The 21,636-nt window shown below is 46.8% G+C and overlaps 1 protein-coding gene across 1 annotated transcript; it reads right to left on the reverse strand.

Moving 5' to 3' along the window:
• Positions 1 to 304: 304 nt before the first annotated feature.
• On the reverse strand, positions 305 to 2,823 carry LOC125545167 (U-box domain-containing protein 16-like). The gene has a single exon (XM_048709042.1). It carries the CDS (start codon positions 2,593 to 2,595, stop codon positions 544 to 546), a length of 2,052 nt encoding a protein of 683 aa, XP_048564999.1. The 5' UTR covers positions 2,596 to 2,823; the 3' UTR covers positions 305 to 543.
• Between the last annotated feature and the right edge of the window lie 18,813 nt (positions 2,824 to 21,636).

Consider the following 21,636-nt stretch of genomic DNA (forward strand, 5'->3'; position numbering starts at 1 on the left):
ACACAACCTGGACGGACAGCAGATGGGGGCAGAGCGAAAGGCTGGCCGCCCGCTGGTCCCAATCATCGCTCGCAATCACTCTCTGGCCATGGCCAGGGGGGCGTTGGATTGGACGGACCGATCAACCACCCAATGATAACAAAAACCACGAAGCGCCAATGCGTCCCAGTTGCTTGCTTCCGTTAAATAACTCGGATCACGGCGAGGAGACGCGGACCGGGCCTCCGTCCCCGAACAAATGCGTTGCTTTCCCCCCAAAATCGAATACCGGTAGCTCAGACGTCAGAAAGATCAGGCAGACCGGTTTCACTTTTGTAGTATCATGTATATTTCGTGTCAAGAAGAAGAACGGGGTAAAATTTTGGTATACAAACGGATGGGATTTTACATCGAGCCGAGCCGGCCGGAGCTCCGTATGCACAGTTGTTTGCTGATCAACACCACTCACTCACATTTTGTTATCTCTCTCGCGTCAAAGAATCGTGACACAGCCTGCCTAATCGGACCTTCTGGTTTGTACAAGAAGAGCGTGATTGATTCATCCTAGGAGGCCATCATGGCCGGCGGCACCACGCTGGAGGCGGGGCACTCGGCGCCCCGCTCCCCGTCGGCGGCGGACGCGGCCGCCCACCGCCGGCAGATCCTGCCCAGCGACGCGGCCTTCCGCCTGGCGCGGTCCGTGCCGGTGCCCATCAGCTCCCAGATCGCCCACTCCACGCCGGCCACGCCCATCACCTGCGTCACGGCCCGCGCGCCCAGCCGCCGGCACAGCAGCACCAGCGCCGCCGTTGCCGACTCCCGGGCCCACTCCGTGCCGCGCCGCATCTCGGCCACGAGCCGCGCCACCGCGCCGTCGATGCTCACGATCGCCTCCGCGCCCCCTCGCTTGGCCAATGCCGCCAGCACCGCCGCGGCCGTCTCCTCGTCGCTGATGGCCGACAGCGCCGCCTCGGCCACGCCGGCTTCCACCAGCTTCCCCACGTTCTCCCTCTCGCCCGCCAGCGACAGCAGCGCCGCCAGCGCGTCCTTCTTCGTGCTCGTCGGCCCGGTGCGCACGAGATGGACCAGCTTTTCCACGACGGACGGGTTCCGGCCGAGCCTGCGGCGGTACGTGTGGACGGACGCCAGGCTGAGCACGGCCGCCGCGGCGTTCTCCTTGGCGCGCCACGTCGTGCCGGAGCTCATGATGTGGGTCACCGCCTCCACGGCGCCGTCGGCGTGCATGATGCGCTTCTTGTTGGCCTCGAGGATGGAGAGGTTGAGCAGCGCGGTCACGGCGTTGAGCTGGAGCCCCGCGTCCTCGGAGTAGAGCAGGGGTACCAGCATCGGCACGGCGCCGGCCTCCCCGACGAACGCGCGGTTGTCTGAGCCGGACTTGGAGAGCAGCCGGATCTCGTGGACGACGCGGTTGGCCGCGTCGGGGGAGAATGAGACGGAGAGCTTCTTCACCAGAAACGACGCCGTCATGCGCGCCACCTCGAGCGCCGCCTTGTTGGCGGCCACCGCCTGGGCCTGCTCGCTCTTGCTGGCCTCGCAGACCTCCATGGCCACGCCGTTCTCCCGGCACCACTTGGAGATGAGGTTCTTGAGAGACTTGTTGGGCACCAGCTCCAGATTGGCCAAGACCTGCCCCGTCTTGGGACACGTTGACTTGCCGGAGCTGAACCACCGGTCGATCGACTCGCGGTCGTAGGTCTGACCGCTAGCGGCGACGACGGGGTCGCGCATTAGATCGAGGGAGATGGGGCACCGGAGGTCCGGCGGGGGCGCCGGCGACTCCCCGTCGTCTTCGACATCGACGTCCGCCTTGGAATCCGACGGCCGGGGCGTGGCACTGAACAGGACGCACTTGGCGTACCGGAGCAGGCCGACGAGGGCGATCATGGCGGCAGTCCATCTCTCGGACGCCCGGTCGCCGATCTCCCGCTCGAGGCTCTCGATCTCGTCGCTGCAGCTGGCCGGGTCGTTGATGCCAACCTCCTCCAGGATCTCCTCGAGCCTCTCCCGCTCCGGCACGATCTCCCGCTCGATCTCCTCGATCAGCGACAGCACGGTGGCCTTGAGCGCCGGCTCCGGCTCGGCGGCCGACGCGCAGCGGCGGCACTGGCGCGAGGCGAGGGCGAGGAGGTCCATGACGTCGTCGGCGAGGCCGAGCTCGACGACGGGCAGCAGGTCGAGCAGCGTGGCGAGGTCGTGGTGCAGGTCGCGCAGCTCGGCGTCCGTCTCGTCGGACTGCAGCAGCAGCAGCGTGCGGCTCCGCGCGGCGCAGTCGGCCACGACGGCCTTGAAGCGCTGCAGCACGAGGAGCACCTCGCGGAGGCACAGCGAGGCCGACCGCGGCAGGCCGCCCTCGCCCGCGGCGCACAGCAGCAGGTCGTCGAAGGCGGCGGCGAGCAGCCTGGCGCGCCGCGAGACGGACGCGAAGGCGGCGCGCAGGAAGGGCGCGGGCGCGTCGGCGGCCGAGAGGTCGCGCGCCAGGCGGTGCAGCGAGCGGAGCAGGTCGCCGTCGCACGGCGACGCGGGCGGCGGCAGGAACGCCGACGCGTAGGACGTGGACGGCGCGGCGGCGGTCACCACCGCTCTCGGCTTGGCCATTTCCGGTGCGCGCGGTGGCCGCTTGGGAGGCTCCCTGGGAGAGGAGGAAGGTTTGGCGGACGGACGGAAATGGTATTACGCGGGCGGGCGCGGGGGGTTTATAAACGGACAGGACGGAGTGGAGTGAGATTTTTGTTATTACTACTCCGACGATGTAATAATAAGCCGCTGGTTGGGTGGGACTTTGAGAGCTGGGAGGAAGGAATCCGCCCTGTGTCGCGGTGTTGATACTATTATTTTATGGGTTTGTGAACGTCGTATCACGGGAATTATTTTAGTCGTGATTGTTATGCAACATGTGCTTACTTTAACGACGGTGATGATGATGTTGCTCTGGTTTTGGTTATGTATTATTGCGCCGGGGAAGATGGCTGGAAGGGCGGGGCGGGGGCCGTGGCGTGCTGGCCGTCGGATGGGGCGGGATGGAGGGCGGGGATGGGAGGTTGGGTTAATCTAGTTGGATGAGTGTGGCGAGTCAGCTCGAGGTGTTTTGGTTTTTGATCATCGGATCGTGTCGCGGCCCACGGGTTCGGCGGCTGGATAAGAGCGAGGACCTCTGCGTTGACGGCCGGCGGTAAAGCACGGACGGATGAGATGGGGCACACGAGAATGCCGTGGCAGTGCCATTTTTTGCTTTACCGGGAGAGGATCGGGCCGTCGAGCTCGGGAGAGGCTGAGCATGGCCGCTGCTAGCACGCAACATCTTTGTTCTCCTCCATTTTTTAGGCCTCTGGAAAGATTTGTTCGACGACGCAGGCTTCACGAGGAAACACAGTGCAGTTTTCCTTCCTTGAGGCATACTGTTCCACTCGAAACAAGCACAAAGCAGCATGTACCTTGAGGCAAACGTCCAACTAATTGGCTGACTCCCTCCTAGAAGGAGTAGAGTGAATGAGCTGAAATAATTTTCTTTGCTGATCATGGCAACCTGGCGGTGGATGCGACCTCGCGGCGAGCTCCGACCGCCCGCAACGTGCCTCCACACATGTTGAACACTTCTAGCTGGATCCAGTAGGGCATGGCCAGCCTTCTGCCGGAGTTGACCTTTCGGCGATACCCAAACCCAAGCCGGAGCATTTCGTCAACTGTTAGCAATTTGAACTTGCGTTTCTTCTCTCCTAACGCACACGGTACACGTACGTAGTGACACGCCGACACATCCAAATCGCGGACCATCTCGAAATTCCCGTGTCACTCTACCGATGGCGACGATCCTACGCGGCTGTTCAAAGTGCCATATGGCGCAAATGATCATCGCAGCACCATTTGACCCGATCAAATCCCAATCGGTCCATGCCATGCGCAACAGGACACGAGCTGCCGCCTACCGGCGCTCTGCCGGCCGGCCCAACTGAGTCTTTTCGAATTTTGACACTTGAATCCTTCTTCTTCTTCTTCTTCTTTTGATTTGAGGGGTTTTGACACGATGGTTCGGCAGCCTCCACTCCCCTGGCTTAGCAACCAGAAAGGGCAACGTGCCTGCCCACGAAGACGACGACGACGAGGAGCGCAAAGTGCAAATCGCAGGTCACACTGGCCTTCCACACGATGGAGAATACTACCAACACAAAGATTTCGCGCGGGTGCGAGGAACGGGGTCGGGTCAGGCACCGGAAACCCGATTCACGTGCGCGTTCTGCTCGTCTCCCGTTAATTAACCGGCGGCGACCGCTTTTGCCTCGGCCAGGATATGATTTTCTACGGAGCACTCAGCGCGAGCACAGAATCGCACAGAGAACAAACTTCTCACCTTTACGCCTCCCTCAACTCAACCCCTACACAAAAAACTTGCTGGCTTTAGGCCGGTCGACATGCCGCGTGCATGCATGTAGGCGCGCACGCATGACGACGGTGGGTTGTTGATAAGATTATGAGTCGTCTGCCTGGTTTGTAGTATCTCTTTAGCCTAAGCCATGTTCTGTTTGACCTCACGTTCCTGGCTGGTCAATGTAAACGGGCCGGGGAGTGCGAGTGAAGGACGATGGCGCCGACAGCTCTAGGCAGCAGCCATTGACGATCGGCTTTTGGTCTTTTCCTTCACTTCTTTCAAACCCGCTCATGAGCAACGTTCAACCCGGCTGAGGTAGCTAATGACTATATTTCCTTTTGTGAGAGAGAGTCATTACTGCTCCCTCCGATCCAGGTTACTTATCGCTCAAACGGATGTGTCTAGACATATTTTAGTGCTAGATACATCCGTTTGCGCGACGGGTAGTAAGGGCCGGAGGGAGTAGTTCTTAACAACGGACCTATGTGTGGGTTTAGTGGGTTGTTGTTGTATCAGGCTTACGTCAATGGAGATTTTCCCAACTGTTTGGGGGGTGACAAAAGGACTAAAATGTTATTCACAATGGATTTCAAGCGAATGCAATGCTAGGCATTGGATGAGGCGCACAAATCTCAATGAAGGGGAGCGGAGCCAAGTGCATTGCAATTGTTCGTCCGTTTAGACAGCCATGCGAATGAGCCCCCTTAACCCCCTGCTCCTTTTTTAGATGAAAGGCATAAAGCCTGATTTCAAATTAATGAAGCCATCAACCATGGTGCTGATTATTACAAGGCAAAGCTTGGAGAAAAACTGAAAGATTACAAGTGAGATCACACTTCGACAGACCAAAGTGCAAACTTGCCAGAACAAAGCAAACAAGACCAAGCCGTCGGAGGTACTTCGCAGACCAGAACAACGAATACAGAGACATCCACAGGGCACCGAGCAAGCAGTGTAGAGGAGGATCGTGACTGCAGGGAGGAAAACATTGGATGTGCCACAACCCGGACGTGCAAATGCTAGAAGGAGAACCATTCTCCTCTACATCCAAGCCGTGCCACAACACGGGGATGCCATAAACCGGCCAGCAGAGCACGAGCGCGGCAGGGCAGCAACAACTGAAGGATAGCAGGGCACAGCACCACATCTCCACCACGGTCGGAAACCCAAGCAAGCACTGCACCGCAGCCACCACCAACCAAGAACTGCAGGCACCCAACCCAATCCCTACCCCTAGCCGACGCCTCCAAGGAGGACCACGACGATGGAGCGCCGTCGACGACCGGCCAAAGCCTAGATTTTCACCTGGGGAAAAACAGGGGAGGGGAGGTGGAGGGAGGGAAACTCAATGCGCCCTGAGGAGGGGATTCAGAGCCGATGCACCGCCGTCGTCGAGGTCGATGCGGAATCGACCAGGGGATTCCCCCGTTCCAAGCTTCCTCCACCGCACCTCAGGGGCCAGATCTTGCAGCACGGACGCACTGAATCCAGACCGGTAAGAGGATGCAGAGCAGACGGAAGGGGCCGGAGATCCGATCTGGCGGAGCCATCGGAGCAGCCCGCAACAACGAGGCACCTCCGCCGTCCAACCGCCGCCCGCACTGCCGGAGGGACGGCCAGCACCCGCAGCGCCCTCCACCAAAGAGAGCAGCGCCGCCCACCAGATCCAGGGTCGCCGCCCCAGCAACCAGAGCTCCCTGCGCGGATGCAGGGCAGCAGGGCCTCGCCACCACCTTCACGGGGGCCGCACGGCGGCCGGCGGCGCCCTCAGGTGGCGGCGGGGAAGGGGAGGCGAACGAGAGGGGGGGCTCGGGAGGCTAGGGTTTGGTCGCCCCCGAGTCGCCCACTCGGGGCGACGCGAGAGCCGCGGGCCTATCTAACCCCCTGCTCCTCCCCCGCTTGCTCTCCGCATGCAAGCGATTCGCGCAGGGGCTCTCCAGTTTCTTTGGCGGTTTGCACGCCGTCAACTACCGGTGTTGGAATCGCCATTTCCAGCCGATCCATTGCTAGAGGCTTCGAGATACGCTTGCTTGACGCCCTCTCTTGTTTTTGATGAGGGGCATAGGATTCGAGGGGATTGAGCGGTTTCGCCAGACGTTGTGCCCATCTCTTCTCCTTTCACGGCGTGGCGACACGGGGATGGAGGGTTAGAAACGGGCATTGTCGGGACAGATGTGTCTCCCAGGGCTGGCTGCAACTGTTGTCGGTGGTGCCGAGGTTTGGTGTAGCGGCAGAGGCAATGACGCAGCCACGACAACTCCGAGAAGGGGGGCTCATTGCGTGTGTGTGAAGTGGGTTGGCTATGCCAATTTTTGGCCGGCGGTTGTGTGGGTTTTCACGCTAATGTTTGATGAACTTTTTGCCACATTGATGAGTGATATTTTTACACTCATCACGCTTTGTTTAAACTAAGATATTTTAGTTAAACCGAGATATTCGTTCTGATTATGCTATTAATGACTAATGAATGCATTGGATTATATGAATTCTCTTTTTATTGTGTTTCAAAGAAAATGGGCTAAATATAGGCAAAATCAAGTGAGAACATGGAAAGAAGTGAATGAGGGGATAGAAGAAATTAAGAGTAGGCGCATTAGAAGACGGCGTTCCATGCAACCACGACTGCTCCATGAGCGAGCATATGGCGTGGAAATCGAGACCTCTGGTCCACCTGAACAACTTTTATAAAGGGGTCAAGGCCGAAATGCCAACAGAACATCCGCGAGCGAAGCCAGAACAGAGTCATCCCCATCCATCTCTATCAACCCTAGCCGCCGCCATTCCCATATCCATAGCCAGCATCATCACCATAGTTTATCTTCCACTAGATCATACTTGTAATTGTGCACCGCACACTTCATTCATTGTAAGACATATTATCAATCAATCAATTCCCATGGCGTGTTCTTCGTGTGATCTGATCATCATGTGTGACTAGTTCGGTAAGGTATGGGTTGAGGCAATAGCCTTGCAACCTTTTGTGTGTTCTGTGGTGATCAATGGAAGTGCTTTGAATTAACGTCACATATGTGTGAAATAAAATTGCTCCATCGATTGTTGCCATATTTTTTCCATAATAGATGGAAAAGTCTAGGGGTGGTTGGGAGGGGGGGGGTGTTGACTAAGGTTTTCCATGGTATGATGCATTTTCTCAAAATTTCGTACAAATGACAAATACAAAGTGGGGTTGGGGTGATTGTTGCCTGAGATATACCATCAAGACACGACGTTTTTTTGGTCGTGTTTCATTCAGATGTAAAAATAAAGGGGATTTATCTGAATCTAAAATGTCAGAGAATTTTTTGTTTTGCACAGTGAAAGAGGTTGGGGTGATGGTTCCTTGTGTGTGTGTGTGTGGGGGGGGGGGGGGGGGGGGGGTCATTACATCTGTTGTTGTTAAAGTGCGCAGCAGATCCGCTAGAGGATTCTCCTTGAATATGGTTGGGCCTTTTCGTTTAGTGGGGTATTTTGCCGCGTACAATGGGGTGGGGGAGTGGTGTTTCATAAATGCATGGCAAATCCTGGAGTGGGGGGCTTGAAGTGCTCTTTTTTGTAGACAACAGGAAATTCCCCGGCGGGTGGGGGGGGGGGGTTGATTTTTGCGCATTCAAATTTGTGCATCAATCGATAATTTGTTGTGTTCATTGTTTTCTATTCTTTTCATTCAACTCGTCATAATGAAGCGGTACTTTTCTGCTGCGCTTTTCATGTGCCTTTTTTCTACAGATTATCGTTCACGATTGTTAGGAATCGCCAAGCTGTTGTTGCTGTTGATGATGATTTAGTAGACATGAGAAGGAAGGGGGTTGCCGTTGGCAAACGCCCTCGGAAGGAGGTACCAAAACTTGAGGCGTCCTCTATTTTCTAGTCTCGTGTGATGTACTTCTAAACATGCATTCGCTTCATTTGTCACTCGTGGCAAATGCTATCCCTGGTAATTTATAATTGTCATATCTGCACTTCTAATACATGTGTCGGAAAATCTACTTTCAGTTCACTTTCACTCATGGCAAATGCTATCCTTTCCATGCCAATTTTTTTGTATTTTTTTCTTGTTGTTGTCATGTTCATATGCTCTCACAGGCGTGGTAAATTATATAATTTTGTAAATGTCAAGTTTTTGAACTTTGTAGGTGACTAAGAATGAGTAGGTACAAATTTCCTGACCTCATAATTTTAGCTATCTAACCATGTGATTTATACTCCCTTTGTACATAAATGTAAGACTTTTTTGCAGTTTAAATTGAATTAAAAATGTCTTATATTTAGAAATAGAGGTTAGTACATTACATTTTTTGTGCTTTTTGGTTTACATTGCCATGTTCAGTGGTTGAAATTTTCAATGTATCACATGTCAATCCTCATGGAAAATTTGCATTTCCTTTTTTCATCCATATCATAGTATCACATGAATGCCATTTTTACCATCCATATTCATAGCATTTTTTTTGTTTAGCTACTTTATGTGTTATTTAGCCTCTTATATATTGGCCTATGGCCTATATATCCAATGACTAGATGCCAACTTATCCTTTTTGTGTTTTATCTTTTACTCTTCCTTTCTTTCAACAAGAATTTGCGCATCATGCTTTACTGGTCAGACAATGCTTGAGATTTGACTATGAAAGAAATAAGGTTGCTCGCAGATGGGCATGTTGCCCATGACGTCCATCCGTTGCATCATGTTCAACAATGCTATCTGTGATTGGCTTGCTACAACTTACAACAAGGAATATTGTTCCTTTTCCATTGTTGGGCAAGGCATGATCCCATAAGATGAGGAATTAGTATTCAACTCTTTTGATGCGCCTCACGGTGATATGGATGCGCCGTACAAGGTCAATCGTTTAGCCGAACAACGTTTGTTTCCTCATATGTTTCCAGGATGGCAAAATCTGCCCCTCATGGCAGTACTAGGCAACACGTTGGGGGAGATGGCGTTCGAACTGAGCTATTCAGACGGCGCGAGCCATCCAACAGTGTTCCGTATTTGTCCATGGACCAGTCCGGGTGTCCGTTTTTCCGCAAACCGAAGGAAATCAGGTGGCTTTGTGGTAGTCCGCACACCAGCCACATAGAACTCCGACACCCTCGGCTCACCCAAAAATACGGCGGAGCCCGTGCATTGGGCACACCATTTCCGCGGCAAAAATCCCCCTTTCTCAACCCTCTCCTCTACCACCCCAATTCCGGGCACCTTCAGCGTTGTTCGATGACTGTTTTACCGGGCAACTCTTCTCTTGTTGTATTTTAATTATAATCGAGATCCTCCAGAGCCCGACTTCAGAAAAGAAATGCTCAATTCTTGAAGTGTTAACGTGCACCGGTTAACAAGATGCTAGATAAATACCACCCGTGATGCTGAAGAAGATTGTACGTGCATTGATTAGTCATTTAGTCCATGAATATGTCACACGAAAGAAGATAATCCAGGATACGTCCATGGATAATCTAATCTCTGGTTGGGAAGTCCTTTCATTCACAGTCCTCTGTCTGTATTATTGAGACAAGTTGCAGAAAAGAATAACAGAACTCGCACGCGTCATTGTCTATTCTGTCATAGTAACGTCTCCATTTGTTTCTTCTACGCCAGACATTATGCCACTCTATGAAGGATAATGCGCCGCGGAAAACAAAGATTAAGGACACGACCAGACATAGTATATCTCAATGACATCATTCATTGGTCAAGTTGGACGAGAAGGCATTGAAGTATCTCTCGAAGCGAATCCAATCTTTTCAGAACGTAGCCGTCTCCTCATTCAAGGAAAGCTTAGGGTTCCTCTACCTTTCGCCGGCGTCGTTGCTGGTCCGCCTCGTCTCTGATGGTCTTAGGATTATGGCGGCGCGGTGGATCCCGGCCTTGCCAGCGGGAAGGCTCTGTTTTTAGATGTTCCATCGAGTTTTGTTAGAATTTGTGTCCTACTCAGAAGGGCGAGACGGCGGTGGCTCTCTGAAGACGGAATAAGGTTCTCTTTGTCCCCGTCCTGATGATGTGTCTAGTATCATCGGTGGGCATGTAGAGGTGTGTTTCCGGCGGATCTATCCTTGATGGGTTTGCTCGGATCTGGTTGTTGTTCGTCTATGTTTCTCCAGGTTGAATCCTTCCGATCTATGCTACTTTTAATCGGCGGTGGTTGTTGTTCTGCTGCGCTGGTCCTATAGGGCCTTAACACGATGACTTCCCAACTGTCTACAACAAGTTTTGCCCGGTTCCAGCGAGGGAGGGGCGATGGCGGTGGCGCGCCTTTGGTTCACTTCAATACTTGTAGTCATCGCTTGGTGTTCTATGTATCTGAATGTAATTTTATTATATCTGGTGTTCGTTGTACTGTCATGATTAAAGATGAATAGATCGAAAGTTTTCTCGCAAAAAGAATGACATCATTCATTGGTTATGTTTGAAGTACTTGTCAAAAATATTCTCGCTCAAATGAAAATGCGGACATTGTATAAATGTTGTATGATCGTGCGGAGTTAGTAGTTCTACAAAATTCTTGCATTAAAACGGGATGGCCATTTTGACTTTGAGATGCACATGCTCTTCAATGAACAGTAAATTCAAAAATTCTGATTTTTTTAGATGTTCTTGCTAGTGTAATAAACGTGCTTGACAAATTTCGTGCAAAATGGAATAATAGTGCTTCATTGGTGAAAAAAATAAGTGTAACATTTAGAGGTAATGTTTGACGTTCGACTTATTTGTTTTGCACACGTGTCAAAATGCTCAAGCTTTCCTCCTAAACTTTTGCAGGTAGCATTTGGGTGTGACAATGAACATATCTAATTTTTTTGCAATTTATTTTGACATTTACAAAAAAAAATATATTTTTTGACGCGCAAGAGCATATGCTCCCAAAAGCCAAATTGGATTTCCACATTAAAACTGACAACATACTTATCTTAACCAATCCTTCCTGTTTATTTGTAATGTGTATTAAAGAAAAAGCTTTTTGTTACATTTTCTTTCCTCTCTCGCAAGGCGGTTAGGGCAAAACCTTCCTCCCCTAGAACTCGCTGGCGAGCCCATGCATTCGGCTCCCTCCTGTTTGTCGCTCCGACAGCCGTTGGCAGGGAGGGGAATTCTGACGCCTCGGCTCCAGCTAATAGATAGGTTAGGGTTTTAGTCTTTGCAGGGGCATCTCGGACGGATGGAAGTGCTTCTTTTTGAGTCAGTCTTTCGGTGTCGATCCTCCACAAATTCATCTGTTTGGACAGATTAAATAGAGCTCTGACGTAGATTTTCGTCAACTCCTTAGGGCGGCGAGGTTAGAGCTTCTCATCATGCATAAGTGAGAGTAGGATTTGATGTCAGATTCTTCAGATCGATTCAAGTGTTTAACGCGATTGTTGCTTCGGGGCGCTAGCCCTTAGGGCACGTGCATGAGGACTTTCCGATTGCTATCGACATGGTCAGGCCTGCTCCGGTATGGAAGTGGCGACAATGACGTATCGACGGCTCGTTGTGGCACCGGTAGTGTTCCACAAAACCTTGATGTAATTTTCATTATGTTTGATTGCTTTATGCTTTTGATGAAATTTTATAATTGATGTGTGTCCTTTTTGAAAAAAAAGACAAAGTTTTGTTTGTGGCAGAAAATTGACGTCAATGGATTCATATTAAATGAACCTAGTTCCCAAAGAGCTTATTTATTATTTATCACATAAACCACACACTAACTGTTCAATTGTCTTTTTTTTTTGCGGGGAACTGTTCAATTGTCAGTCAAAGATATGAATCGAAATACTCCCTGCAAAATGGTATGGGTTGAGTTTATTCGTGTGTGATGGAGTGTCTTTTTTATCAGAGTCTTATATATTGTGATCGATTAAATTTGTAGAGAAAAAGGACACTGACATCGCCAAATAGGGTCCATGCACGCATTGTTCCACTGACTCTCTCATTAGCAGTAGTTGGGGATATAAAACTGAGCACCTAATCATGACGAATAACTTCCTTAAAAAATCATGAAAATGAGCGCCTGCATTGTTTTCATATGTATGATGCCATTGCCAGCGATAAGCAGAACAAAGGAAGCTAGCTTTCAAGTAGACAACATCAAAATAGATATAAAACGAGTGGAGGCGTTGAGCCATCCATTCCCTGGTGTACGTACGCATTACTAGAACAGTCTCATACATATATATCCTCATCAATACTTGAACGCATCAGCACGTAACAGCCATCCAACCTCGTTTGATGCTTTGTTGTCACTGGCGGTGCGAGCGATGTTACCGATCGTCTTGCCCCGTCTGTACTAGTACAGGGTCCGAGGCAGCCGAGCTGAGGAGCAGCGGCCTCATATGGAACGTTTCTGAAGACGGGTGTAGGCACCGGAGAAGAAGCCTTGGCACGTCGTACGTACAGACGACTATACGAGCGTCGGCGCACGCACAAGCCGGTGAGAGATCGTTGTTAATACTGGCGCACAAGTAGAGCGTGGTACGCTTTTGTAGGCGTCGCCGTATCGATCGCCAGGGTGTCATGGATACGCCGAAACCACTGGTAGGTAGGTACAGCAATCAGAGGTTGTCGATCACGGATGCCCCCGCTCTCTATCTACTGGTCTACTGTTAGAAAAAAAAACAAAAGGAGGAAAAGCATCGGGGCACTTTTCGTTAGCAGTAGAGGGAAGCATCGATCAGAATCAGAAGCCGGCAGGGGCAGTTGCAAAGCTCGGCACGCGCCACTGTAATAAGGATGTTTATCGGCGCAGGATAGGAGGAGGATATATGATAATCACCCCATCATCCATCAAGTCGACGGGCACCGGCGACTGGGCAAGACGACAGAGATCGCCGTAACGGCCGACGGGACGGGAGTGGGCAGCGGTGGAGCCGTTGCCATGGCAGGGGAGGGAAGGGAAGGAGGGGGTCGACACGACACGCAGCTGGCAGCAGCATGTGTGGGGGCAGGCAAAGCAAAAATGGTGTGCGCGGCTGGGGCCCGGTCGTCTCAGTTTTTGTCATCTGGGCCCCGGCGGCCAATCAAGGCCCAGCTGGACCGATAAGCACTGGTAGGCCTGCCTGCCTGCCTCTCGGTCCACCCGTGCGTCGCCTCCGCCCACCGTTTGGACGAGAAGCAGGACGGAGCCCCACGCACAGGCACAGCGGCCTCCTCCTCCTCTCCCCTCGCCGGATTTGATACGGCGGGCCGCGGGCGCACGCACAGCTCAACGCGCCACCAACCTTGCAATTTGTTATTCTGTCCAATGAACAATCAGGGCTGTAGCACGCACTTTCGTAGTGCGTGTGCCGGCTTATATTTGGGGTGCAGTTGAGGCGCCAGCCAGAATTTAGCTGCTAAATCACCTTGTCTAGTACTAGTGGTAACAGAAAGTGGCCATTTGTCCTCCTACTGAGTAATTCGGCCTAGATTAGCAGCTGCACCGGTACCATGCTTTGAGCTTCAAAAGGGAGATGATGGCAGTTTAATACCCTGGACCTGGATCCAGTGGCCTGCTCTCTAGTACAGCTTATAGGTGGGTTTAGTAGCACCAACGACCAATCCACCTTTTGTAATCTAGCCGGTGTACATAGTTGGTTTGTTAGCACGTAACCGCAGCAGATGGCAGCGCGGGAACAAGAGCTCGATCAGGCATCACATCGCGCATATATAATGGTGCTTCTAGAAGGCCTCCGTTAATTAGTTTGTTAGTTAACTTACTCTGCAATGGCATTGTTAACTTGAGACAGGGACGTCGTAGGCCAATTTGGTGCGCAGAGGAGTAGGTCTCACGTCCTCCGGTAGGCCTAAAAATGGCGATGGAATCGTGGCCAAACTCATTCGGTCCGAGCCTAGATATAGGCCGATCGCGAAAGATCAACGGCCCGGTCCACTGCTTTTTCAGGGGCAGTTGCGGAGCTTCAAGCAACTTTTTTTTTTCGAGGCAAACTTGAAGCAACTTGGGTTAGTTATTCGATCGTTTCGAGCTTGAAGCAACTTGGCTTGGGTTGGGTCCGCAGCTGCGAGTAGCGATCGCTTTCGATCGTTCCGTCCGGGACGTGCCACCAGCCTCGCATGCACGCACGCACGCACGTACCAGGTCCTTATCTTCTCTGCTAAAGCGCCCAACTGAAACGATGCTCCTACTCCAGCTTTCAATGTCAGTCCGGGACGTCCGGGTGTTAAGCACTAATCCGCAGTCTTTATTAGCGACGTGATTTCCTTTCATTACGTGTCCTGAAGCTCCTCATTTGGTTTTTTTGGACGAAAAACATGTCATTTGTGCGCTGGGTACCCAAACTACGGTGGTGAATTTTGCAGGAAGTGGTGAAGGCGGTGCATGCATGCGGCCTAACATGTGTACGGACGTTACAGAAACAAAATGGCAGGTCGTGCAGTGCTAGTAGTACGATATTATCTTCTTCCAGTACACTTTTTGTGCAGTAGTAGTACTTAGTAGGTGCTCTTTTTGTTTCATATAAATCGAGTGCGTGCGTGCAGTGATATGTACAGCTGGCGTGCCAGCAGAAAACAGCCCCCCGGCGATGCGAGGGGCATGTGCCGGTGATGTACAACATGATGCGACGCGGCTGCTCTATGATCGACCTATGCGCTATGGCTGTTTTGCGGGGTCAGTTCTTTGAAAATCGGCTCGTCTTTGCCCTAGCAGCGAAATTAGGCCGTTTGCTTCCTTGATGCTGCTCATCTTTTGAGAGTTATGAAAAGAGAGGATTGCACGAATATTTCCTAATAATGCTGTTTTCGATGGGACTCATCGTTGTTAGGATTAAAAAGGAGACATCACTTTGAAGCATTACGGGACAGCGGGAGCAAGGCATTGGAATAACGTAATGACGTGAGAGTGATTGTTGTAATTCGGCCTTGGGCCTTAACCTCTAAAACTTCTCTCTTCATCAATGAGAATGTGTAGTTTAAAAAATATTACCTACATGTGCGGGTGGTTCTATTCAGCGTGAAGGACGACCAAAGCGCACCCCCAAGACAGTCCCTTCGACTCGCTGGCCAGTCGGTCTATTGGGCCTAGGCCCATCCGGAGAAGCAAGGGGGAAAACAAAGAGGAGAAAAACTAAAAAGTATATATTGTAGGTAAAAATATTAAATATTCATGAATTAAAAAATGTTCATATTCATTATTATTTTTATGCTATTAAATTTGTACAATGGCTAATTCATGTGTTTTTTTAATAATTTTCCATGTATTTTTACTTTCTGTTTCTGGCAATGTCAAATTGGCCTTGTTGTGCTCCAAGTAGAGGCACAATCTCTAAGATCCAGCCTAACAGCACGCAGATGCACAGAGGACCTACGATTGGGCCGGCCAACTAACAGCAAACGAAAGGAAGCTCGATGTAAAAATGACCAAGACAAGCAAGACGCGGACAAGAATCGAACATGCGATTGTCAGGTCCTGAACCTATGCCACTGACCAATAGAGCCGTCGACTACTATTATGATCCAGGCGACTATGGCAGGGGGGTACGCTCTACTCTTTGGCGACCTCCACTCTAATAAAAAATACTAAAGGCTACTGCTTTAAAGGAAACGTGATTTTCTAAGTTCTCACCTAGGCGCTACATCTAAGATAATCTTTACACATTTTCGAGCGTTTCCTAAAAAAATTGGAAATAAAATTTAAACGTGAATATTGTCTCGACAATGAAAATTATTTCTGGAATTCCAACCCTTTGTTATTCCGCATTTTATTTCAAATATAAATAAATTTTGAGATCTCAAACATTTTTTAATCTGTGAACAATTCTTCAGAAGGGGAAACAATTTTCAGAACTCCAAACAAAAATTGAAAAGATGATTTTTTTAAATCCACAACATTTGTTTATATGCGAACATCTTTTAAATCTGTGAACAATTTTGGAAAAAACGATATTTTTTTGAAAGATGAACAATCTTTGAAAAACTGGAACACATTTTTAAATTCAAAGCAATTTTTTAAAAATGAGAAAAAAAATATTCAGAATAATTTTTTAAAACATGAACAATTTTTGAAACTCCAAACTTTTAGAAACACGAACAATTGAAAACATTTTCAATTTTTCAAAAAAGTTTTGGAAAAACGAGAACAAAAATTAACATTCCGAAGAAAATTTCCGAACAAAAGTTAACATTCCAAACAATTTATGAAAACACAAACAAAATTTGGAGAATAGAATTTCTTTCGAAATTGAGGAGCAAACTGTGAATTTGTGAACAAATTTTGAAATTCTAATATATTTTTGTAAAATTTGAACATTTTTTGGGATTTCCGAATAAAAATTGAAAACATGAACATTTTCAGAATTTTGAAATATTTTAATAAAATTCAGTCATTTTTGAATTTTCTAAATACTTTTGGAAAAGGATAATAAACTGAAAAATAAGTAAAAGTAAAGAGTAAAAACGAGAAAGGAAAAGGAAAAAAATAATAGGAAGCTGAAAGAACCCGAAAGGAAACAGCACAGGAAAAACTCGGTTGAGGGAGTACACTAGAAGGTTCCCAACACCGGTTAGACACGCTGTGTAGATCTGTAAGTGGGCCGGCCTATATTGGTGGCTTGCATCACTGTTATGTGCGATCGCCCAATAGTTCGTCGCCGCGAGTGGAGAATAGATTTTTCCCATGCTATGGGTGACTCTCACCCAAGCGAACTAGGGGTCAGTTTGGATAGTGTCCTAGACACTGTGCCTGTAAAACATTGGGGCCTGGGAGTTACCTGGTACGTTGGTGTCTTCATGCCTGGTCAGGCTAGCCTAGACCAGAGGTGTTTGGATCGGGGATGTATCTTGTGCACCCGCACTTATGGTGCTACCGGTGCACCGGATGCCATAAAACATTTAAAAAATCTTGAACTACCACATTTACACAACATAAATGTATGATGTTATAAAATTTCGTATCAAAATCTGAGACATTTTTTAAGATACAAAAATGACAAATTTGACATCAATGTGATAATGAGCCAAATCTAAAGCCCAGGTTATATTATATACTATTCAAAGTTGAATTTGTGATTTTCTTTTCCGAGTTGTGTATCAAATTTTGATTTGAAATTTTGTGACAACCTACATGTATATTATGGGAATGTGCTAATTTTTTCTAGAATTTTTTAAACATTTTAAAAGCGCAATATGAGTTCGGTGTACTGGTAGCACTACAAACTCTGGTGCACCAGATATTTTCCCGTTTGGATCATAGCCTGGCCTGGTAAATTATCAACTGGTCATAAAGTCTTGTTTGGAACGGCTGGTTAGCATTTGACGCCAAGGCTACTGCGCATGTGTGCTAGGCTACCCATTTCATACTCCTGACCCAGGCTAAGTAATATGCCTTGATTTACAGCCCAGGCTAAGCAACGTACGCAGGAACTGATCCAGGCTAGCATACGTTTCTTCAGGACATCAACTAAACACAGTTCAGGCACTTTTCAGAGAGGCTTCAGGCCATGCATTTTTCGGCCAGGACTTGATCCAAACACGCTCTTATTCCTTGGGGAGGCTTCCCTGGAAGCAGTCCCAGTTATTGGCGTCCTTTTCTGTGTGTGCTTTATTTTTTCTTCCAGGATTTTGTCGAATTTTCCCATTTTTAATTCATGAACACTTTTTTAGTCATGAACCTTTATTAGAATACATGAAGTTGTTTTGCAATACTTAAAAGAATAATGATATTTTAAAATAGTAAATAATTGGAAAATTGTGATTATTTTTTGAATTCACACATTTTTTAAATAATTTTATGTTTTGTGAAGTTTTCTTAAAACTTATGCCTTTCTGTAACCCATAATTATTTTAATAAGAATATTTTTAATGGTTTAATTTTTTGACATATATGTATATACTGAGTATTTTTAAATAAAATATTTGCCATCAGAAAACTGACAGGGAACCCAACAGAACATGCAAATAACAAGTGTGACATAGAGCGGGAAGCCGACCGGGAAATCCCCTGACGCCTGAAATGGACGGCCCACAATCGGGGGCAGCCCGAATGCGCAGAAGCTATATCACACTTAATGCGAAACATCTATCGATCTTGCCTACAGAGATTAACATTGGCCGACCTAATAGGTGTGTTAGCGAGAAATTTGGGAAGTTTCCGAGACTTGTTTGTGGAACCTCACACCTTTTATAGGAATGTTCAATGCGATTTATTTATTTATTTACTTTTATGTGTTTTTATTATCGGCTTTCATCGATTTTTTAAGTTTTTAGTTTTGCCTTTTTATATTAGATTTTTCTTTTCTTTCCTTCTCATTTTTTCAAATTCATGTTAGACTTCTATATACATGTTGAACATTTTCCGTATCCAAGTTAATATTTCTCAGATAAATGCCAAACATTTTAGAATTATATGTTGAATATTTTTATATTTATACATGATGAACATCCAAAAAATGAAAATATAAATTACATTTAAATATACGGTGAATAATTCCAGTCGCATGTTAAATAAATGTATGAACATTTTCTTACATTTCATATACTTTTTCACGTAATTTTAAATGTCATGAACTACTTTCTAAATGATACAACAGTTATTTACTAATTATGTAATATATATTCCATGAGCATTTTTCAAAAATAACATGAACACATTTTTGAACGTGTAAATATTTATTTTTCTGTGTGAAGGTGTTTGTTCTTGTAAGGTACAGACAATAGTAAAATTTGTGGAAAATAATTTTTATATCATACAAGCATCTATTGTAATGTCTTAAACATCTGTTTCAAACGTTTGAACAAATTTAAACATGACGAATAACTTTTCTATTGATATAATTTTTTACAAATTACCCAAACAAAAGGATTACATTTCATTACTATTCTAATACCATTTTATTTTTTGTACATTCAGTAAAGTAATTTTTGAAAAAAAAGGTGAAAGTACTAGAAATATAAGCACAAATAGTAATACCACTTTATATTTTCTTTACAGGGAGAGTAACTAATTATGTATGTACACATAGCAGTGTGTAGTAGATGTGTGTCGCACTGGGCCTGGACTATTACGGAGCGTGCTGGATGTGATGTGCTGGATGTGATGTGTCGTCTCTTTTTTATATTGTGATGCTTTCTAAAGTTTTGTGAGTTTGCCTAAAAAAGAAGACAAACGCTATGTTTTTCCCTCACCGAGTAGTACTGCGCGTGCAAGGACTATATCCCGCTTAAAGCGAGTATCATCATTCTGTTGCTTGTGGGCTAGGCTATTGTTGTCTTTTTTTTTTGTTGTATCAATTGATTGAGATGCTCGCTTGTTTCTTCTTTCGTTTTTCCTTTTCCTTTTCCTTTTCTGTTCTTTCTCGATTTTCTCTCTTTCTTAATACATATTTTTTACTTTTTTATTTTTGCATACACATTGTACATTTTTTATACATCAGAATATGTACATGTTAAGTTTTTTAAAAACATGGTTAATATTTTATTAAACATGTACACCCTCTGTAAACAAATATAAAAGCATTTAGACTAATAATTCAGCAATCTAAACACTATTATATTTATTCACAGAGGGAGTATTTTTTATGTCTATTTTTTGTATGAACAAGTATACATTTTTTGTACATATTAAGAACATTTTCATGTACACATTTAATATTTTTAAATACATTATTAACATTTTTCATGTCTACTTTTTGCATACATATAGTACATTTGTTTATAGATCCAAAACATTTTTAGGTAAATGTTACATTTTTAAATACAGGATTAACATTCTTTTAAGCATATATTTTATTTCTATTTTTCTGTATAAAGTATCGTATATTTTTTGTATACCTCAGTATTGTATGTTTAACATAGTTCATTTTTTTATTTCTACTTTTTGCATACACATTGTACTTTTTTAATTCATTTTATGTCTACTTTTTTGATAAAAATTATACATATTTTTTAATTCGTTTATATGTTTACTTTTTGAAAAAAAATTCACAATTTTCAGAAAAACGGAAAATGTGAAATAGATGGTAGGGAATTTAAATATCCAAATTAAAAGGGAACAACGAGAAAGAAAAAATTGAATAAAGACATATAAAAAAGAAAACAGAAGAAAAAAACTTAGAGAGAAAAAAACCTGATCTGAGAAGGTCTTGTAACTGTCCCAAAACTGTAGGGAGTCTCTCAAAAATATTCTATAATGTATAAAGTGGGCCAGCCTGCTAAAAAGAGGACGTGACATGGATATACACGTTTAGTGTTTATCTAGCGACCTAGTGGGAGCAACCGATTAAGGGGTACCTGACGATGACATGTATCTAGGGTAGGGTCATAGGCTTGATCTAGACGCCCTATCCAAGGTCACTGCACTAGAATCAAAGACACTCAAAGTACAACAGAAAATACCGACTGAAAACACCTTCGAGTGCAATCCACTCGACGAGTTATCCACTCGGATATCCCAATTCTATTCGACCATGTTAGAGTCAGTCGACCACACGAAGAATTACTCGGAGAATAGAAGGTCTAAAGCCACTCAGGACGACAACGGTCAGGCATTCACTCCGTAGTGTTAAAGGCCATTTATATCTCTTTATAGCTAGCGTTACCAGTAACACATTTGTTTTAATGTACATTGAACCCTGCATAACTAAGGGCTGGAGGGGTTCGGCGCACTCTATATAAGCCACCCCCTCCTCAGGTACAAGGGTTCACACCCCTGTAACTCTCACGCATAATCCAGTCGACCAAGCCTCCGGGCACCGAGACGTAGGGCTATTACTTCCTTCGAGAAGGGCCTGAACTCGTACATCTTGCGTTCACAATCTCACCATAGCTAGAAGAGGTTTTAGTAATCACCCCCGATTGGACAGTGTCATATATCGCATATTTGCTCAGGCGGGAGCTCCCTGAAGATGAAGATGAGGCCCGCCAGATCGTTCGTCGGACTAAAGCCTTCACAATGATAAGTGGGCAGCTTTACAAAGAGAGTGTTACCGGAGTTGCTCAGCGTTGCATTTCTCCAGAAGAAGGTCGAATGATCCTAAATGAAATCCACTTGGGGACCTGTGGTCACCATGCGTCCTTGATACGTCTCCAACGTATCTATAATTTTTGATTGTTCCATGCTATTATATTATCAACTTTGGATGTTTATGGGCTTTATTATACACTTTTATATTATTTTTGGGACTAACCTATTAACCTAGAGCCCAGTGTCAGTTTCTGTTTTTCCTTGTTTTAGAGTATCGCAAAAAAGGAAAATCAAACGGAGTCCAATTGACTTGAAACTTCATGGAACTTATTTCGGAAGGAAAGCAACCCGGGAGACTTGGAGTCCACGTAAGGGAAGCAACGAGAAGGCCACGAGGCAGGGGGCGCC

This window comes from Triticum urartu, chromosome 3 (assembly GCF_003073215.2).
Source record: "Triticum urartu cultivar G1812 chromosome 3, Tu2.1, whole genome shotgun sequence".
Taxonomy (NCBI): Eukaryota; Viridiplantae; Streptophyta; class Magnoliopsida; order Poales; family Poaceae; genus Triticum; species Triticum urartu.

Excerpts from the sequence above, each read along its gene's own strand:
- LOC125545167 (XM_048709042.1), bottom strand. The coding sequence starts at position 2,595 with ATGGCCAAGCCGAGAGCGGTGGTGACCGCCGCCGCGCCGTCCACGTCC.